Below are 16519 nucleotides of genomic sequence, written 5' to 3'. Positions count from 1 at the left end.
GTTAACTCCAATTTCACCCGATCTGCAGGGACAGGGGGAGTGGTAGTTTAGCCCAGGGGGGGTGGCTTCACCCCCCCGTGGCTACGATCGCTCTGATTGGCTGTTGAAAGTGAAACTGCCAATCAGAGCGATTTGTAATATTTCACCTATTATAACTGGTGAAATATTACAATCCAGCCATGGCCGATGCTGCAATATCATCGGCCATGGCTGGAAACACTGATGTGCCCCCACCCCACCGATCGCCCCCCCAGCCCTCCGATCTGTCCTTTACACTGCTCCGCTCCCCTCCCCTCCGTCCTCCTGTCCGCTCCCCCCGTGCTCTTGTCCCCTCACCCCCGTGCTCCAACCACCCCCCCTGCACTCCGATCCACCCCCCCTGCACTCCGATCCACCCCCCGATGCTCCAATGCACCCCCCCGTGCTCCGATCCACCCCCCGTGCTCCGATTTACCCCCCCGTGCTCCCCCCCCACCCCATCATACTTACCGAGCCTCCCGTGGTCCGTCCGTCTTCTTTCCTGGGCGCCGCCATCTTCCAAAATGGCGGGCGCATGCGCAGTGCGCCCGCCGAATCTGCTGGCTGGCAGATTCGTTTCAAGTGCATTTTGATCACTGTGATAAAACCTATCGCAGTGATCAAAATAAAAAAAATACTGAATGACCCCCCCCCCCCTTTGTCACCCCCATAGGTAGGGACAATAATAAAATAAAGATTTTTTTTTTTTCCTTCCACTAAGGTTGGGGTATGAACTAGGGTTAGGGTTAGGGTTTCGGTATGTGCACACGTATTCTGGTCCTCTGCGGATTTTTCCGCTGCGGATTTGATAAATCCGCAGTGCTAAACCGCTGCGGATTTATGGCAGATTTACTGCGGTTTTTCTGCTCATTTCACTGCAGTTTTACAACTGCGATTTTCTATTGGAGCAGTTGTAAAACCGCTGTGGAATCCGCAGAAAGAAGTGACATGCTGCGGAATGTAAACCGCTGCGTTTCCGTGCAGTTTTTCTGCAGCATGTGTACAGCGATTTTTGTTTTCCATAGGTTTACATTGAACTGTAAACTCATGGGAAACTGCTGCGGATCCGCAGCGTTTTCCGCAGCGTGTGCCCATACCTTTAGAATTAGGCGACGTGCACACGGTGCGGATTTGGCTGCGGATCCGCAGTGGATTGGCCGCTGCGGATTCACAGCAGTGTTCCATCAGGTTTACAGTACCATGTAAACCTATGGAAAACCAAATCCGCTGTGCCCATGGTGCGGAAAATACTGCGCGGAAATGCTGCGTTGTATTTTCCGCAGCATGTCAATTCTTTGTGCGGATTCCGCGGCGTTTTACACCTGTTCCTCAATAGGAATCCGCAGGTGAAATCCGCACAAAAAACACTGGAAATCCACGGTAAATCCGCAGGTAAAATGCAGTGCCTTTTACCCGCGGATTTTTCAAAAATGATGCTGAAAAATCTCACACGAATCCGCAACGTGGGCACATAGCCTTAGGGTTAGGGTTGGAATTAGGGTTGTGGTTAGGGTTAGGGGTGTGTTGCGGTTAGGGTTGTGATTAGGGTTATGGCTACAGTTGGGATTAGGGTTAGGGGTGTGTTGGGGTTAGTGTTGGAGGTAGAATTGAGGGGTTTCCACTGTTTAGGCACATCAGGGGTCTCCAAACGCAACATGGCGCCACCATTGATTCCAGCCAATCTCGTATTCAAAAAGTCAAATGGTGCTCCCTCACTTCCGAGCCCCGACGTGTGCCCAAACAGTGGTTTACCCCCACATATGGGGTACCAGCATACTCAGGACAAACTGCGCAACAATTACTGGGGTCCAATTTCTCCTGTTACCCTTGTGAAAATAAAAAAATGCTTGCTAAAACATCATTTTTGAGGAAAGAAAAATGATTTTTTATTTTCACGGCTCTGCGTTGTAAACGTCTGTGAAGCACTTGGGGATTCAAAGTGCTCACCACATATCTAGATAAGTTCCTTGGGGGGTCTATATTACAAAATGGGGTCACTTGTGGGGGGTTTCTACTGCTTAGGCACACCAGGGGCTCTGCAAACGCAACGTGACACCCGCAGACCATTCCATCAAAGTCTGCATTTCAAAAGTCACTACTTCCCTTCTGAGCCCCGATGTGTGCCCAAACAGTGGTTTACCCCCACACATGGGGTATCAGCGTACTCAGGAGAAACTGGACAACAACTTTTGGGGTCCAATTTCTCCTGTAACCCTTGGGAAAATAAAAAATTCTGGGCTAAATAATTATTTTTGAGGAAAGAAAACGTATTTATTATTTTCACGGCTCTGCGTTATAAACTTCTGTGAAGCACTTGGGGGTTCAAAGTGCTCACCACACATCTAGATAAGTTCCTTTTGGGGTCTAGTTTCCAAAATGGGGTCACTTGTGGGGGGTTTCTACTGTTTAGGTACATGAGGGGTTCTGCAAACGCAATGTGACGCCTGCAGACCATTCCATCTAAGTCTGCATTCCAAATGGCACTCCTTCCCTTCCGAGCCCTCCCATGCGCCCAAACGGTGGTTCCCCCCAACATATGGGGTATCAGCTTACTCAGGACAAATTGGACAACAACTTTTGGGGTCGAATTTCTCCTGTTACCCTTGGGAAATTAAAAAATTGCAGGCTAAAAGATCATTTTTGAGAAAATAATTTTTTTTTTCATGGCTCTGCGTTATAAACTTCTGTGAAGCACTTGGGGGTTCAAAGTCCTCACCACACATCTAGATTAGTTCCTTTGGGGGTCTAGTTTCCAAAATGGGGTCATTTGTGGGGGATCTCCAATGTTTAGGCACACAAGGGCTCTCCAAACGTGACATGGTGTCCGCTAATGATTGGAGCTAATTTTCCATTTAAAAAGCCAAATGGCGTGCCTTTCCTTTCTGAGCCCTGCCGTGCGCCCAAACAGTGGTTTACCCCCACATATGTGGTATCAGCGTACTCAGGACAAACTGGGCAACAACACTTGGGGTCCAATTTCTCCTAATACCCTTGGCAAAATAGGAAATTCCAGGCTAAAAAATCATTTTTGAGGAAAGAAAAGTTATTTTTTATTTTCATGGTTCTGCGTTATAAACTTCTGTGAAGCACCTGGGGGTTTAAAGTGCTCAATATGCATCTAGATAAGTTCCTTGGGGGGTCTAGTTTCCAAAATGGGGTCACTTGTCGGGGAGCTCCAATGTTTAGGCACACAGGGGCTCTCCAAACGCGACATGGTGTCCGCTAATGATGGAGATAATTTTTCATTCAAAAAGTCAAATGGCGCTCCTTCCTTCCGAGCCTTACCATGTGCCCAAACAGTGGTATATCCCCACATGTGAGGTATCGGTGTACTCAGGAGAAACTGCCCAACAAATTTTAGGATCCATTTTATCCTGTTGCCCATGTGAAAATGAAAAAATTGAGGCGAAAAGAAATTTTTTGTGAAAAGAAAGTACTTTTTCATTTTTACAGATCAATTTGTGAAGCACCTGAGGGTTTAAAGTGCACACTATGCATCTAGATAAGTTCCTTGGGGTGTCTAGTTCCCAAAATGGGGTCACTTGTGGGGGGAGCTCCAATTTTTAGGCACATGGGGGCTCTCCAAACGTGACATGGTGTCCGCTAAAGAGTGCAGCCAATTTTTCATTCAAAAAGTCAAATGGCGCTCCTTCCCTTCCAAGCCCTGCCGTGCGCCCAAACAGTGGTTTACCCCTACATATGAGGTATCCGCGTACTCAGGACAAATTGGACAACAAGTTTCTTGGTTCAGTTTCTCCTTTTACCATTGTGAAATCAAAAAAATTGTTGCTAAAATATAATTTTTGTGACTAAAAAGTTAAATGTTCATTTTTTCCTTCCATGTTGCTTCTGCTGCTGTGAAGCACCTGAAGGGTTAATAAACTTCTTGAATGTGGTTTTGTGCACCTTGAGGGGTGCAGTTTTTAGAATGGTGTCACTTTTGGGTATTTTCAGCCATATAGACCCCGTAAACTGACTTCAAATGTGAGGTGGTCCCTAAAAAAAATGGTTTTGTAAATTTCGTTGTAAAAATGAGAAATCGCTGGTCAAATTTTAACCCTTATAACTTCCTAGCAAAAAAAAATTTTGTTTCCAAAATTGTGCTGATATAAAGTATACATGTGGGAAATGTTATTTATTAACTTTTTTGTGTCACATAACTCTCTGGTTTAACAGAATAAAAATTCAAATTGTGAAAATTGCGAAATTTTCAAAATTTTCGCCAAATTTCCGTTTTTATCACAAATAAACGCATAATCTATTGACCTAAATTTACCACTAACATGAAGCCCAATATGTCACGAAAAAACAATCTCAGAACCGCTAGGATCCGTTGAAGCGTTCCTGAGTTATTACCTCATAAAGGGACACTGGTCAGAATTGCAAAAAACGGCAAGGTCTTTAAGGTCAAAATAGGCTGGGTCATGAAGGGGTTAACATGTTTGTCTATAATTTTCTTTCTAATCTCCTGAGACAACTGTTTCGTACGCTTCCTCTGGTCCATGTTGAGTATGATAAACACTATGTCATGAAACAGCACAGTGAGTATCTGTAGCCCTATATACAGACCCACTCACTGATTCCAAGATTGTAGACATCTGTGATGCTAGTTAGTGGACACACCTTGATTTAACATGTCCCTTCTGTCACATTATTTTCAGAGGTACCATCATTTCTGTCCAGGCCCCTCTCATGAGTTTTTTTTTTTTTTTACTTCTGTGAAAGCATAGTTGAAAACCATTGTCTGACTTTCATTAGTTCGTTTTCATATATCTTTTATTTGTTATTACTTTTGTCAGTTTCAAGTTATTTCTGTGACCGTTGTGGAGTTTTTTTGTCATTAAACGAGGGGTACCAACAATTTTGATCACGTGTTGTCTATCTGTCTGTCTGTCTATCTCTCTTTCAAATATCTATCTCTTATTTATCTTTCACATATCTATCTATCTATCTATCTATCTATCTATCTATCTATCTATCTATCTATCTATCTATCTATCTATCACATATATCTATGTATCTATTTATCTATCTATCTGTACGTCAATCTATCTGTCTATCTAGCTATCTTTCACATATCTATCTATCTATCTATCTATCTATCTATCTATCTATCTCTCTATCTATATATCTATCACATATCTAGCTATTTTTCACATATCTATCTATCCTCTCTCATTCGTACTAAACATTTAATAGAATGTGTATTCTGTTACCGTACATTAATAAGGAGAAAGGGCCGCCAGTTGATGCATTTCCAATATATTTTTTAGGGCCTAATTTAATAAGTAAAGGGATCTGAAAAAAAAAAAAGTAAAACGTGAAATGAGGCTTCATAGGACCTTGACACATCTCTAGTGTCTTCTAGCTATATACAGTATAGCCAATTAAAAAGTCAGAAATATACCTCACTGACAAGAATAAAGATAGCTCCAAACAGTGTAAATATCTCCCCCGCCAGCCTCACAAGGTCTTCTGTACTTTCATAGGCTTCCTTAAAGAACATGAAATGCATTGTGTTACATGAGAAGACTTGTATTATATGGAGTAAATTGGCTTCTAATGTAATAATTTGTGATAATTAGTCCAACAAAATCTTGAGCAACTTACGCAAATATTCCTTTGTTTCATCACAGTTATATTATCCCCTTCTCCAGGAGCCAAGGGTGTCAAAGGTCGATACAGGCTAGCGGTTGTGAATATCACCATGTATGCAAGATAGCTGAGCATCCACACGAGAAAAGTCTTATAGCCAAATGAATTCCATTTCTGACTTAGAAGTTCTTTCACTGGTGTAACATCCACAAGTTTACGCACCTAGAGTGAATTCAGTCAGACATATACAGCATTTATTATTATGTGAAACTAATATACAATTAAAGAGAATCTGTCAAGTCCCCAGACACTTTCTGTGGTTTGGATGACAGTTCGTGGTGACAGTTTCTCTTTAAAAATCGGATTTCATAAAATGTTCTGTAGGAGTAAGATGTAGGTGACCCAATACTTTTCAACACATCTTATTAGACAAAAAGCCTTTTACCCCACCAGACTTTTTTTTTCCTCCACCCTTCTTGAACAGATCATTCACATTGATTTTACTGATAGACTACACTACCATTCAAATGTTTAGGGTCACCCAGACAATTTTGTGTTTTCCATGAAAACTCATATTTTTATCAAATGAGTTGCCAAATGAATTTTGAATCTAGTCCAGACATTGACAAGGTTTGAAAAATATTTTTATTTGAAATAATAATTTTCTACTTCAAACTTTGCTTTTGTCAAAGAATGCTCCCTTTGCAGCAATTACAGCATTGAAGACCTTTGGCATTCTAACAGTTAATTTGCTGAGGTAATCTGGAGAAATTTCACCCCATGCTTCCAGAAGCTCCTCCCACAAGTTGGTTTGGCTTGATGGGCACTTTTTCTATACAATTAAGCTGCTCCCACAACAGCTCAATGGGGTTGAGATCTGGTGACTGCGCTGGCCACTCCATTACAGATAGAATGCCAGCTGCCTGCTTCTTCCCTAAATAGTTCTTGCATAATTTGGAGGTGTGCTTTGGGTCATTGTCCTGTTGTAGGATGAAATTGGCTCCAATCAAGCGCTGTCCACAGGGTATGGCATGGCATTGCAAAATGGAGTGATAGCCTTCCTTATTCAAAATCCCTTTTACCTTGTACAAATATCCCACTTTACCAGCACCAAAGCAACCCCAGACCATCATATTACCTCCACCATGCTTGACAGATGGCGTCAGACACTCTTCCAGCACCGTTTCAGTTGTTCTGCGTCTCACAAATGTTCTTCTGTGTGATCGAAACACCTCAAACTTGGATTCGTCTGTCCATAACACTTTTTTCCCATCTTCCTCTGTCAAATGTCTGTGTTCTTTTGCCCATATTAATCTTTTCCTTTTATTAGCCAGTCTCAGATATGGCTTTTTCTTTGCCACTCTGCCCTGAAGGCCAGCATTCCGGAGTCGTGTCTTCACTGTAGACGTTGACACTGGCGTTTTGCGTGTACTATTTAATAAAGCTGCCAGTTGAGGACCTGTGAGGCGTCGATTTCTCAAACTACAGACTCTAAAGTACTTGTCTTGTTGCTCAGTTGTGCAGCGGGGCCTCCGACTTCTCTTTCTACTCTGATTAGAGCCTGTTTGTGCTCTCCTCTGAAGGGAGTAGTACACACCGTTGAAGCAAATCTTCAATTTCTTGGCAATTTCTTGCATGGAATAGCCTTCATTTCTAAGAACAATAATAGACTGTCGAGTTTCACATGAAAGTTCTCTTTTTCTGGCCATTTTGAGAGCTTAATTGAACCAACAAATGTAATGCTTCAGATTCTCAACTAGCTCAAAGGAAGGTCAGGTTTATAGGTTCTATAATCAGCCAAACTGTTTTCAGCTGTGCTAACATACTTGCGCAAGAGTTTTCAAGTGTATTCTAACCATCCATTGGCCTTCTTACACAGTTAGCAAACACAAACAACCAAAAGAACACTGGAGTGATGGCTGTTAGAAATGGGCCTCTATACACCTATAAAGATATTGCATTACACACCAGACGTTTGCAGCTAGAATAGTCTTTTACCACATTAACAATGTATAGAGTGTATTTCTGAATCATTTAATGTTAGCTTAATTGGAAAAAAAACTGCTTTTCTTTCAAAAACAAGGACATTTCTAAGCGACCCTAAACTTTTGAATGGTAGTGTACGTCTACCATGAAGACAGGTAATCAGCTGAGAGATGAGAGTACAGTTGCTGTCATTAGCAGCCTATGGAAAGGAGAAAGGAATGAAGGGCTAGAAAGAAATACACAAGGACATGGTGCAGCTTTCTAGCAATTATTCTATTTCCTCAAAGAGCTGACTTCACAGATACACTGCTCGGTACTTATGTTCAATGTCCTCCATGCTGCTGCTACTGCTATATCAGAGGGTGCATCAAGGGGTCTCAGCGAGAGGACCTATACTTCACGCCAGCTACTGTGGGTGAGCTTTAAACAATCTCCAGGATACGTGGGCTTGCTCTATGGGGCATAGTCCACGGTACTTACTGGCAGCCCCTTTTTCCATACCATTAAGATTGTGATGGTTTCATATGTACCCACCCGATTGGGGTCTGTTTCTCTCACCTTTGGCGATTTTATTATTTGTATTAGTTGTTCCTCCTGCTCTGCCAGCATGTCTCCTATACTTTCCCCCTCTTTTCTTTGATGCCTTATTATTTGGCTAGCATTTTTTGTATGTATTTCTGATACAATAAAATATTTTTTGGTTTTTATTTTACCTCCATGGTGTTCTTTGTACTCTATGGTGTTCTGTGTTGTCATATTGAAGGCGTATTACACTAGCTGATGTATCTTTTTGCATATATGCATCTATTTAGGGAGCAAGGCTTTAGCCTTTTTTGGCCTTGGTACCTTTCTGTGCTTATTTTGACCTTAGTCTATAGACAGAAGAGAGCAGGAATGCCTCATGTCTTTGAGTTATGTATCGGAAACATGGTATCGGGTAGTCTCCACCCACTAGCTTAGATAAATGGACTTACAGAAAGGGATGCTGCTAAAAATGTCATGTACAACTCATTTAAGGGCCAGAAATACTGCTAACCCTCATGCACTCTCATTAGATTGCTTCTTCTGAAAATGTTAATTGAAGCAACAGTTACACTTTAAGTAATGATCTCGATGAAAAAGTGTCTGTTGGGCAGCTAGTCTCTTTTTTTTCCTTACTTGCCTCAGCTTAAATGTTAGGTCTTTCTCTCTAGATACACAAAAAAGGAGAGAACAGTCCAGAGCTAGACTGGCCATCTGGCAATTCTGGCAAATGTCAGATGGACCGAATGCAGTGGGCCATATTGACCTGCAGTACCTTCAACACTATCGGTTTACTCAGAATACTGTTAAAAGCTGTAGTGGAGCAGAGAGCCATCAGCATTATGTTCTGCCACTTACATAGTTAGGCTGCAGCATCTTGCAGGCTGTAAGAGGCCGGCAACATGTAGAGAGAATCAGGTGGCACAAATACTTTGTTAAATCGCGCCATCAGCGCCAGCTCAGAGACTATAGCAAAGGAGTGTATCGCTGATGGGTGTGGGAGCCAGTGTTTACTTTTTGTCTTTGATAGGCACAATGGGGGTCGCTATTAGGGGGGCACACAATGGGGTCATTAACAAGAGAAGTCACAATGGAACGGCATTATTAAAAATAAGCAAATAGTGGGTTCCTTATTACAAGGAGGGTCATTATAAAATTAGTTCCATTTATTGGACATTATAAAAAGAAGGCATACTGGAGGTCATTATTGTAAGGAAGTACACTGGTGATCATTACGGTAAGGAGTTACTCTGGGGTCATTACTTTAAAAAGCACAATGAGGGTCATAATTAAAAGGTGGCATAATAAGGGTCAGTATTATAAGGAGGCACATTGGGAGTCAATATTAAAAGAAGGTAACGAAGGAGATTATTATTACATGGAAGGAGATCATTATTATAAGGAAGTACACTGGCGATCATTACTGTAAGGAGTCACACTGAGGGTCATACTTGCAAGACACAAAATGGGGGCCATTATTAAAAGGTGCCATAATACGGGTCATTGTTATAAGGTGGCAAAGAGGGACATTATTATCATACAAATGGAGATTATTATATGAAGGCACATTGGGGGGTCATTATAAAAGGGAGGCACACTGTCATTATTATAAGGAGGCAATGAAAAACATTACTATAATTATAAAGAGGCACAAGAAACATTTGTATATTAATACAATAAAGAGGCCCAGAGTTCATTATTAGTATAAGAGGGCACAGGGGGACATTATTACCAGGTGGAGGTACAATATTCCTGTATAAGTGCACATAGGGGCACTGTTGCTGTCTGTGGCACAAAATGAGGGTACTATTATTGGGCAAGGCACAAAGAAGGTATTATTACTGTCTAGGGCACTACTTACAGCACTAAATGGTTTCTGTAGAGGTGGGGTATGTGAGGGGGATCCTGGAAAAGTGATTAGCCAAATATGTCTGTGTGTTCTGAAGAGAAGAATCATGGATGGAAGTAGTTGTCACGATAATAGGAATATGCCATGTTTTGAGTATATACCTAAAAGGTCCGTGGCTTTCAGATACACGCTGTAGGTTTTTCCGACCCCCCCCCCCCCTCTTCACTTTACCTAGAAAGCTCTGCTTCTCTCTTAGCCTGCAGGCAACTCCCTCCCCCCGCTATATAGTTGTAATGTGAGCCCAGCTGCCAGCTTCATTGAGGAATTTTTATGTCTCTAAGCTGCAAAAGCCAATCTCCGTGTAAACCCCTCATTCCTCCCTCCCGCCTAATACCAGCCAAAACTGGTACAGCCGTTCCCAAACTGCATGGGACTCTTTTTTTCTTTTAAAGTTATGTATCCTGACACCGATCAGGGCTAGAGATATAAGGATTATATATTCTGGATGTCCACCGAGAAATCTATAGCTCACTGTAATCACTAGGAGGTAAACCCAATGAGTTGCAAGGAACGGATTTCTCCATATAAGTGGGTCATATATCTACACCATGTTTATACTTAAAAGAACCCACTTGACGTGGTGAACATCCTGATCATTGTGTCATTCTTATACGACGTTCATACAGCAAGTTATTTATAGAAATGATTTGTCATAACTCTAAGAAAAGGGAGGATTCAGCCTCTGAGTGAGGTCACCACAGGGGGAGTGCCTTGGTTTTGGGCTGGGAGATAACTGAGTGAGATATCAGTCTTCACAAGTCTGTTGTCCTGGGTCTAGCAGCGAAAAAGGTGTGTGATGCATCTAGATGTGTGCCTCTCCCTCACAGCACACGGTCAGCCATGAGATGAAATGATATGAACGAAATGTAAGTGTTTTTCAACTTTAATCCCATTTTATTTGTAATTGTACTTAACATACGGTACTTGTCCACTTTTATAATACCTTTTTATACTTCTGTAAACACTGCCTACCTTTTTTGGAGTAAAATATATAAAATTACTAGCTGTGTTTCTCCTTGCTCTATAACTTACTGTCAAGTCTTCTGAAGTGAATTACACTACTAATTTGGGTTGGCTCCGGCTCCGTTATTAATTAAGAAATCAGAGCTGGTGACAGCGTAATTTGTCCTGTGCGTTTGGGAGGCTTTGTAGCGACTGACGGCGTTGATAATTATTGTTCCCACCTGATTGGGAGTAGTTATATCGCACTCGCTGCAGTGTGCCCATTAGCCAGTACAAAGTAAGGCAGCCTTTCTGGTGACTAATTATCCTAGGTGCAGTACCCAGTCTGACCTGAGGGTAAGGGGGGCGCCAGAGAGCTGCAAGTTCCAAACCGGAACTGTGAAGTGGGATATAGATAAATCTCCTTCAGAAAGGAACCAGGGGCAACCAAACATCCCCGGACAAATTGGTGTGAGTGTTGGGGAACATAAAGATATCCTCCCCATGTACTGTGACAGTAGTCATGGCGTTCGTGGCTGAATAATAAGAAAAGGGAAAATGAATGACTCTGATCAGTGAGAACATCAGTGAGTCACTGAAATCTATCATAAAATTCTCACTGCATGAGGGTAATATCAGTGTTAGTACAGTAGTTTTGGTTAATAATCAGTAATAGTATGCTAGTATTGTCACTACCGTATGTGTAATAATTATGGTTTTGTAAGAGGTTGACAGAGACGGTCATGTGCCTTACCTCCTGAAAGACAACATTTGCAAAATGGTTTGGATATGTGATTTTATTATATTTTTAGGATTGTTGTAGCATGTAAAAATGCATAGAACTTTATAAGAACTAATTGCGGTTATTGTATTGTAATTATGGTACAATTTGAGTATTGTGTGGTGTATAGGGAAAGTATAGGTTTAGACTTGGAACATAAGAATTAGTTCAGGGCTTGGAGGTTAGATTCAGGAAAGGAAATATGCTGTGGTGGGCATATTAATTGTAGGAAGTAGTGCACAAGTAAGTAGCAGACTTCACAGCACAACACTATAGGACTGGGACACTGTTTACTTGTGGGGTGCCAGGGTGCGGAGAAGCAGCAGCTCACCCACAGCTATCGTCCTGGGCACCTTACAGTATGGCAGTATTATTTGCCTCTTATGCTGCAGTATTGATAATAATATTGGAGAAGACAGAATAGAGACTTTTTCACTGAAAATAAGCCTATGATTTGTCTTAAATACTCCAGCACTTTCGCAATACATTGCCTTTAAAAAAAATATTCACACCCTGTGAACTTTTCTAGATTTTTTCAAGTTTTAGCCAGAATTTAAAGGTATTTTAATGGGGTTTTATGTGATATACCAACACCAATTAGCAAGCAGTTGTGAAGTGTAAAGTAAATGATACATGATATTTTAAAAATGTAAATTTGAAAATTGCGATGTGTGTTTGTATTCAGTCCCCTGTAGTCTGATACCCCTAAATAAAATCCTCAGTAATCAATTGCCTACATAAGTTGAATAATTAGTAAATTAAGTCTACTTGTGTGTAATTTATTCTCAGTGTAACTACAGCTGTTCTGTGAAGGTCTCAGAGGTTTCTTTGAGAACATTAGGGATCAGACAGCATTACGAAAACAAACACACTAGATAGACAGGTCAGAGATAAAAGTTGTGGAGAAGAGTAAAGTAGGGTTAAGGTACCGTCACACTTAGCGACACTGCAGCGATACCGACAACAATCCGGATCGCTGCAGCGTCGCTGTTTGGTCGCTGGAGAGCTGTCACACAGACCGCTCCCCAGCGACCAACGATGCCGGTAACCAGGGTAAACATCGGGTAACTAAGCGCAGGGCCGCGCTTAGTAACCCGATGTTTACCCTGGTTACCATCCTAAAAGTAAAAAAAAAACAAACACTACATACTTACCTACAGCCGTCTGTCCTCCAGCGCTGTGCTCTGCACTCCTCCTGTACTGTCTGTGAGCACAGCGGCCGGAAAGCAGAGCGGTGACGTCACCGCTCTGCTTTCCGGCTGACCGACGCTCACAGCCAGTACAGGAGGAGAGCAGAGCACAGCGCTGGAGCACAGACGGCTGTAGGTAAGTATGTAGTGTTTGTTTTTTTACTTTTAGGATGGTAACCAGGGTAAACATCGGGTTACTAAGCGCGGCCCTGCGCTTAGTTACCCGATGTTTACCCTGGTTACCAGTGAAGACATCGCTGAATCAGTGTCACACACGCCGATTCAGCGATGTCTACGGGGAGTCCAGCGACCAAATAAAGTTCTGGACTTTCTTCCCCGACCAGCGACAGAACAGCAGGGGCCTGATCGCTGCTGCCTGTCACACTGGACGATATCGCTAGCGAGGACGCTGCAACGTCACGGATTGCTAGCGATATCGTCTAGTGTGACGGTACCTTTAAGCTATGAAAAAAATAGCCAAAGCTCTGAGCATCTCATGGAGCACTGTTCAACCCATCATCCCAAAATGTATGAAGTATGGAACAACTGCAAACATACCAAAACATGGCTGTCCACTTAAACATCAAGGAGACCACTAATTAAAGGAACAACCAAGAGGCACATGGTCACTTTGGAGGAGCTATAGAGATCCACAGCTCAGGTGGGAGAAACTGTCCACAGGTCCTATATTCTCCAGATCTGACCTTTATAGTAACATAGTAACATAGTTATTAAGGTTGAAGGAAGACTTTAAGTCCATCTAGTTCAACCCATAGCCTAACCTAACTTGCCCTAACACGTTGATCCAGAGGAAGGCAAAAAAAAACCATGTGGCAAAGAGTGAGCTCAACATTGGGGAAAAAATTCCTTCCCGACTCCACATACGGCAATCAGACTAGTTCCTTGGATCAACGCCCTATCAAGGAAACTAGTGTATATATCCTATAACATTATACTTTTCAATAAAGGCATCCAGCCCCCTCTTAAATTTTAGTAATGAATCATTCATTACAACATTATAGGGCAGAGAGTTCTATAGTCTCGCTGTTCTTACAGTAAAGAATCCGCGTCTGTTATTATGATTAAACCTTCTTTCTTCCAGACGTAGAGGATGCCCCCCCTTGTCCCTGTCTCAGGTCTATAATTAAAAAGATCATTAGAAAGGTCTTTGTACTGTCGCCTCATATACTGTATTTATACATTAACCCCTTAAGCCCCGAGGGTGGTTTGCACGTTAATGACCGGGCCAATTTTTACAATTCTGACCACTGTCCCTTTATGAGGTTATAACTCTGGAACGCTTCAACGGATCTTGGCGATTCTGACATTGTTTTCTCGTGACATATTGTACTTCATTTTAGTGGTAACATTTATTCGATATAACTTGCGTTTATTTGTGAAAAAATGGAAATTTGGCGAAAATTTAGAAAATATTGCAATTTTCCAACTTTAAATTTTTATGCCCTTAAATCACAGAGATATGTAACGCAAAATAATTAATAAGTAACATTTCCCACATGTCTACTTTACATCAGCACAATTTTGGAACCAAAATTTTTTTTTGTTAGGGAGTTATAAGGGTTAAAAGTTGACCAGCAATTTCTCATTTTTACAACACCATTTTTTTTTAGGGACCACATCTCATTTGATGTCATTTTGAGGGGTCTATATGATAGAAAATACCCAAGTGTGACACCATTCTAAAAACTGCACCCCTCAAGGTGCTCAAAACCACATTCAAGAAGTTTATTAACCCTTCAGGGGTTTCACAGGAATTTTTGGAATGTTTAAATAAAAATGAATATTTAACTTTTTTTCACACAAAATTTATTTCAGCTCCAATTTGTTTTATTTTACCAAGGGTAACAGGATAAAATGGATGCCAAACATTGTTGTACAATCTGTACTGAGTACGCTGATACCCCATATGTGGGGGTAAACCACTGTTTGGGCGCATGGCAGAGCTCGGAATGAAAGGAGCGCCATTTGACTTTTCAATGCAAAATTGACAGGAATTCAGATGGGACGCCATGTTGCGTTTGGAGAGCCCCTCATGTGCCTAAACATTGAAACCCCCCACAACTGACACCATTTTGGAAAGTATACACCCTAAGGAACTTATCTAGATGTGTGGTGACCACTTTGACCCACCAATTGCTTCACAGAAGTTTATAATGCAGAGCCGTAAAAATAAAAAATCATATTTTTTCACAAAAATGATATTTTTGCCCCCAATTTTTTATTTTCCCAAGAGTAAGAGAAGAAATTGGACCTCAAAAATTGTTGGCCAATTTGTCCTGAGTACGCTGATACCCCATATATGGGTGTAAACCATTGTTTGGGCGTATGGCAGAGCTCGGAAGGGAAGGAGCGCCATTTTACTTTTCAATGCAAAATTGACTGGAATTGAGATGGGATGCCATGTTGCGTTTGGAGAGCCCCTGATGTGCCTAAACATTGAAATCCCCACAAGTGACACCATTTTGGAAAGTAGACCCCTTAAGGAACTTATCTAGAGGTGTGGTGAGCACTTTGACCCAACAAGTGCTTCACAGAAGTTTATAATGCAGAGCCGTAAAAATAAAAAATCATATTTTTTCACAAAAATGATCTTTTCACCACCAATTTTTTTGTTTTCTCAAGGGTAAGAGAAGAAATTAGACCACAAAAGTTTTTGTGCAATTTGTCCTGAGTGCGACGATACCCCATATGTGGGGGTAAACCACTTTTTGGGTGCATAGCAGAGCTCGGAAGGGAAGGAGCGCCATTTGACTTTTCAATGCAAAATTGACTGGAATTAAGATGGGACGCCATGTTGGTTTGGAGAGCCCCTGATGTGCCTAAACATTAAAACCCCCCACAAGTGACACCATTTTGGAAACTAGACCCCCTAAGGAACTTATCTAGATGTGTTTTGAGAGCTTTGAACCCCCAAGTGTTTCACTACAGTTTATAACGCAGAGCCGTTAAAATAATTTTTTTTTTTTTTTCGCAAAAATTATTTTTTAGCCCCCAGTTTTGTATTTTCACAAGGGTAACAGAATAAATTGGACCCCAAAAGTTGTTGTCCAATTTGTCCTGAGTACGCTGATACCCCATATGTGGGGGGGAACCACTGTTTGGGCGCATGGCAGAGCTCGGAAGGGAAGGAGCGCCATTTGGAATGCAGACTTAGATGGATTGGTCTGCAGGAGTCACGTTGCATTTGCAGAGCCCCTGATGTACCCAAACAGTACAAACCCCCCACAAGTGACCCCATATTAGAAACTAGACCTCCCAAGGAACTCATCTAGATGTGTTGTGAGAACTTTGAACCCCTAAGTGTTTCACTACAGTTTATAACGCAGAGCCGTGAAAATAAAAATTCTTTTTTTTTTTTTCACAAAAATGATTTTTTAGCCCCCAGCTTTGTATTTTTACAAGGGTAACAGAATAAATTGGACCCCAAAAGTTGTTGTTCAATTTGTCCTGAGTACGCTGATAGCCCCATATGTGGGGGGGAACCACTGTTTGGGCGCATGGCAGAGCTCGGAAGGGAAGGAGCGCCATTTGGAATGCAGACTTAGATGGATTGGT

The 16519-nt window shown here is 41.8% G+C and overlaps 1 protein-coding gene across 1 annotated transcript in view; it reads right to left on the bottom strand.

Moving 5' to 3' along the window:
• LOC138638231 (transient receptor potential cation channel subfamily V member 6-like) overlaps nucleotides 1-16519 on the bottom strand; it is a 149635-nt gene that overhangs the window by 23471 nt on the left and 109645 nt on the right. The window contains exons 11-13 of the mRNA XM_069727378.1: nucleotides 5629-5835; nucleotides 5426-5512; nucleotides 5240-5316 (exon numbers count right to left, since the gene is read on the bottom strand). Of these exons, the coding sequence (XP_069583479.1) occupies nucleotides 5240-5316; nucleotides 5426-5512; nucleotides 5629-5835 (371 nt within the window). The remainder of the gene's footprint in view (nucleotides 1-5239; nucleotides 5317-5425; nucleotides 5513-5628; nucleotides 5836-16519) is intronic.

Source organism: Ranitomeya imitator, chromosome 5, assembly GCF_032444005.1.
Source record: "Ranitomeya imitator isolate aRanImi1 chromosome 5, aRanImi1.pri, whole genome shotgun sequence".
In the NCBI taxonomy this organism is placed as follows: domain Eukaryota; kingdom Metazoa; phylum Chordata; class Amphibia; order Anura; family Dendrobatidae; genus Ranitomeya; species Ranitomeya imitator.
This window is presented reverse-complemented; position numbering and strand designations above follow the sequence as displayed.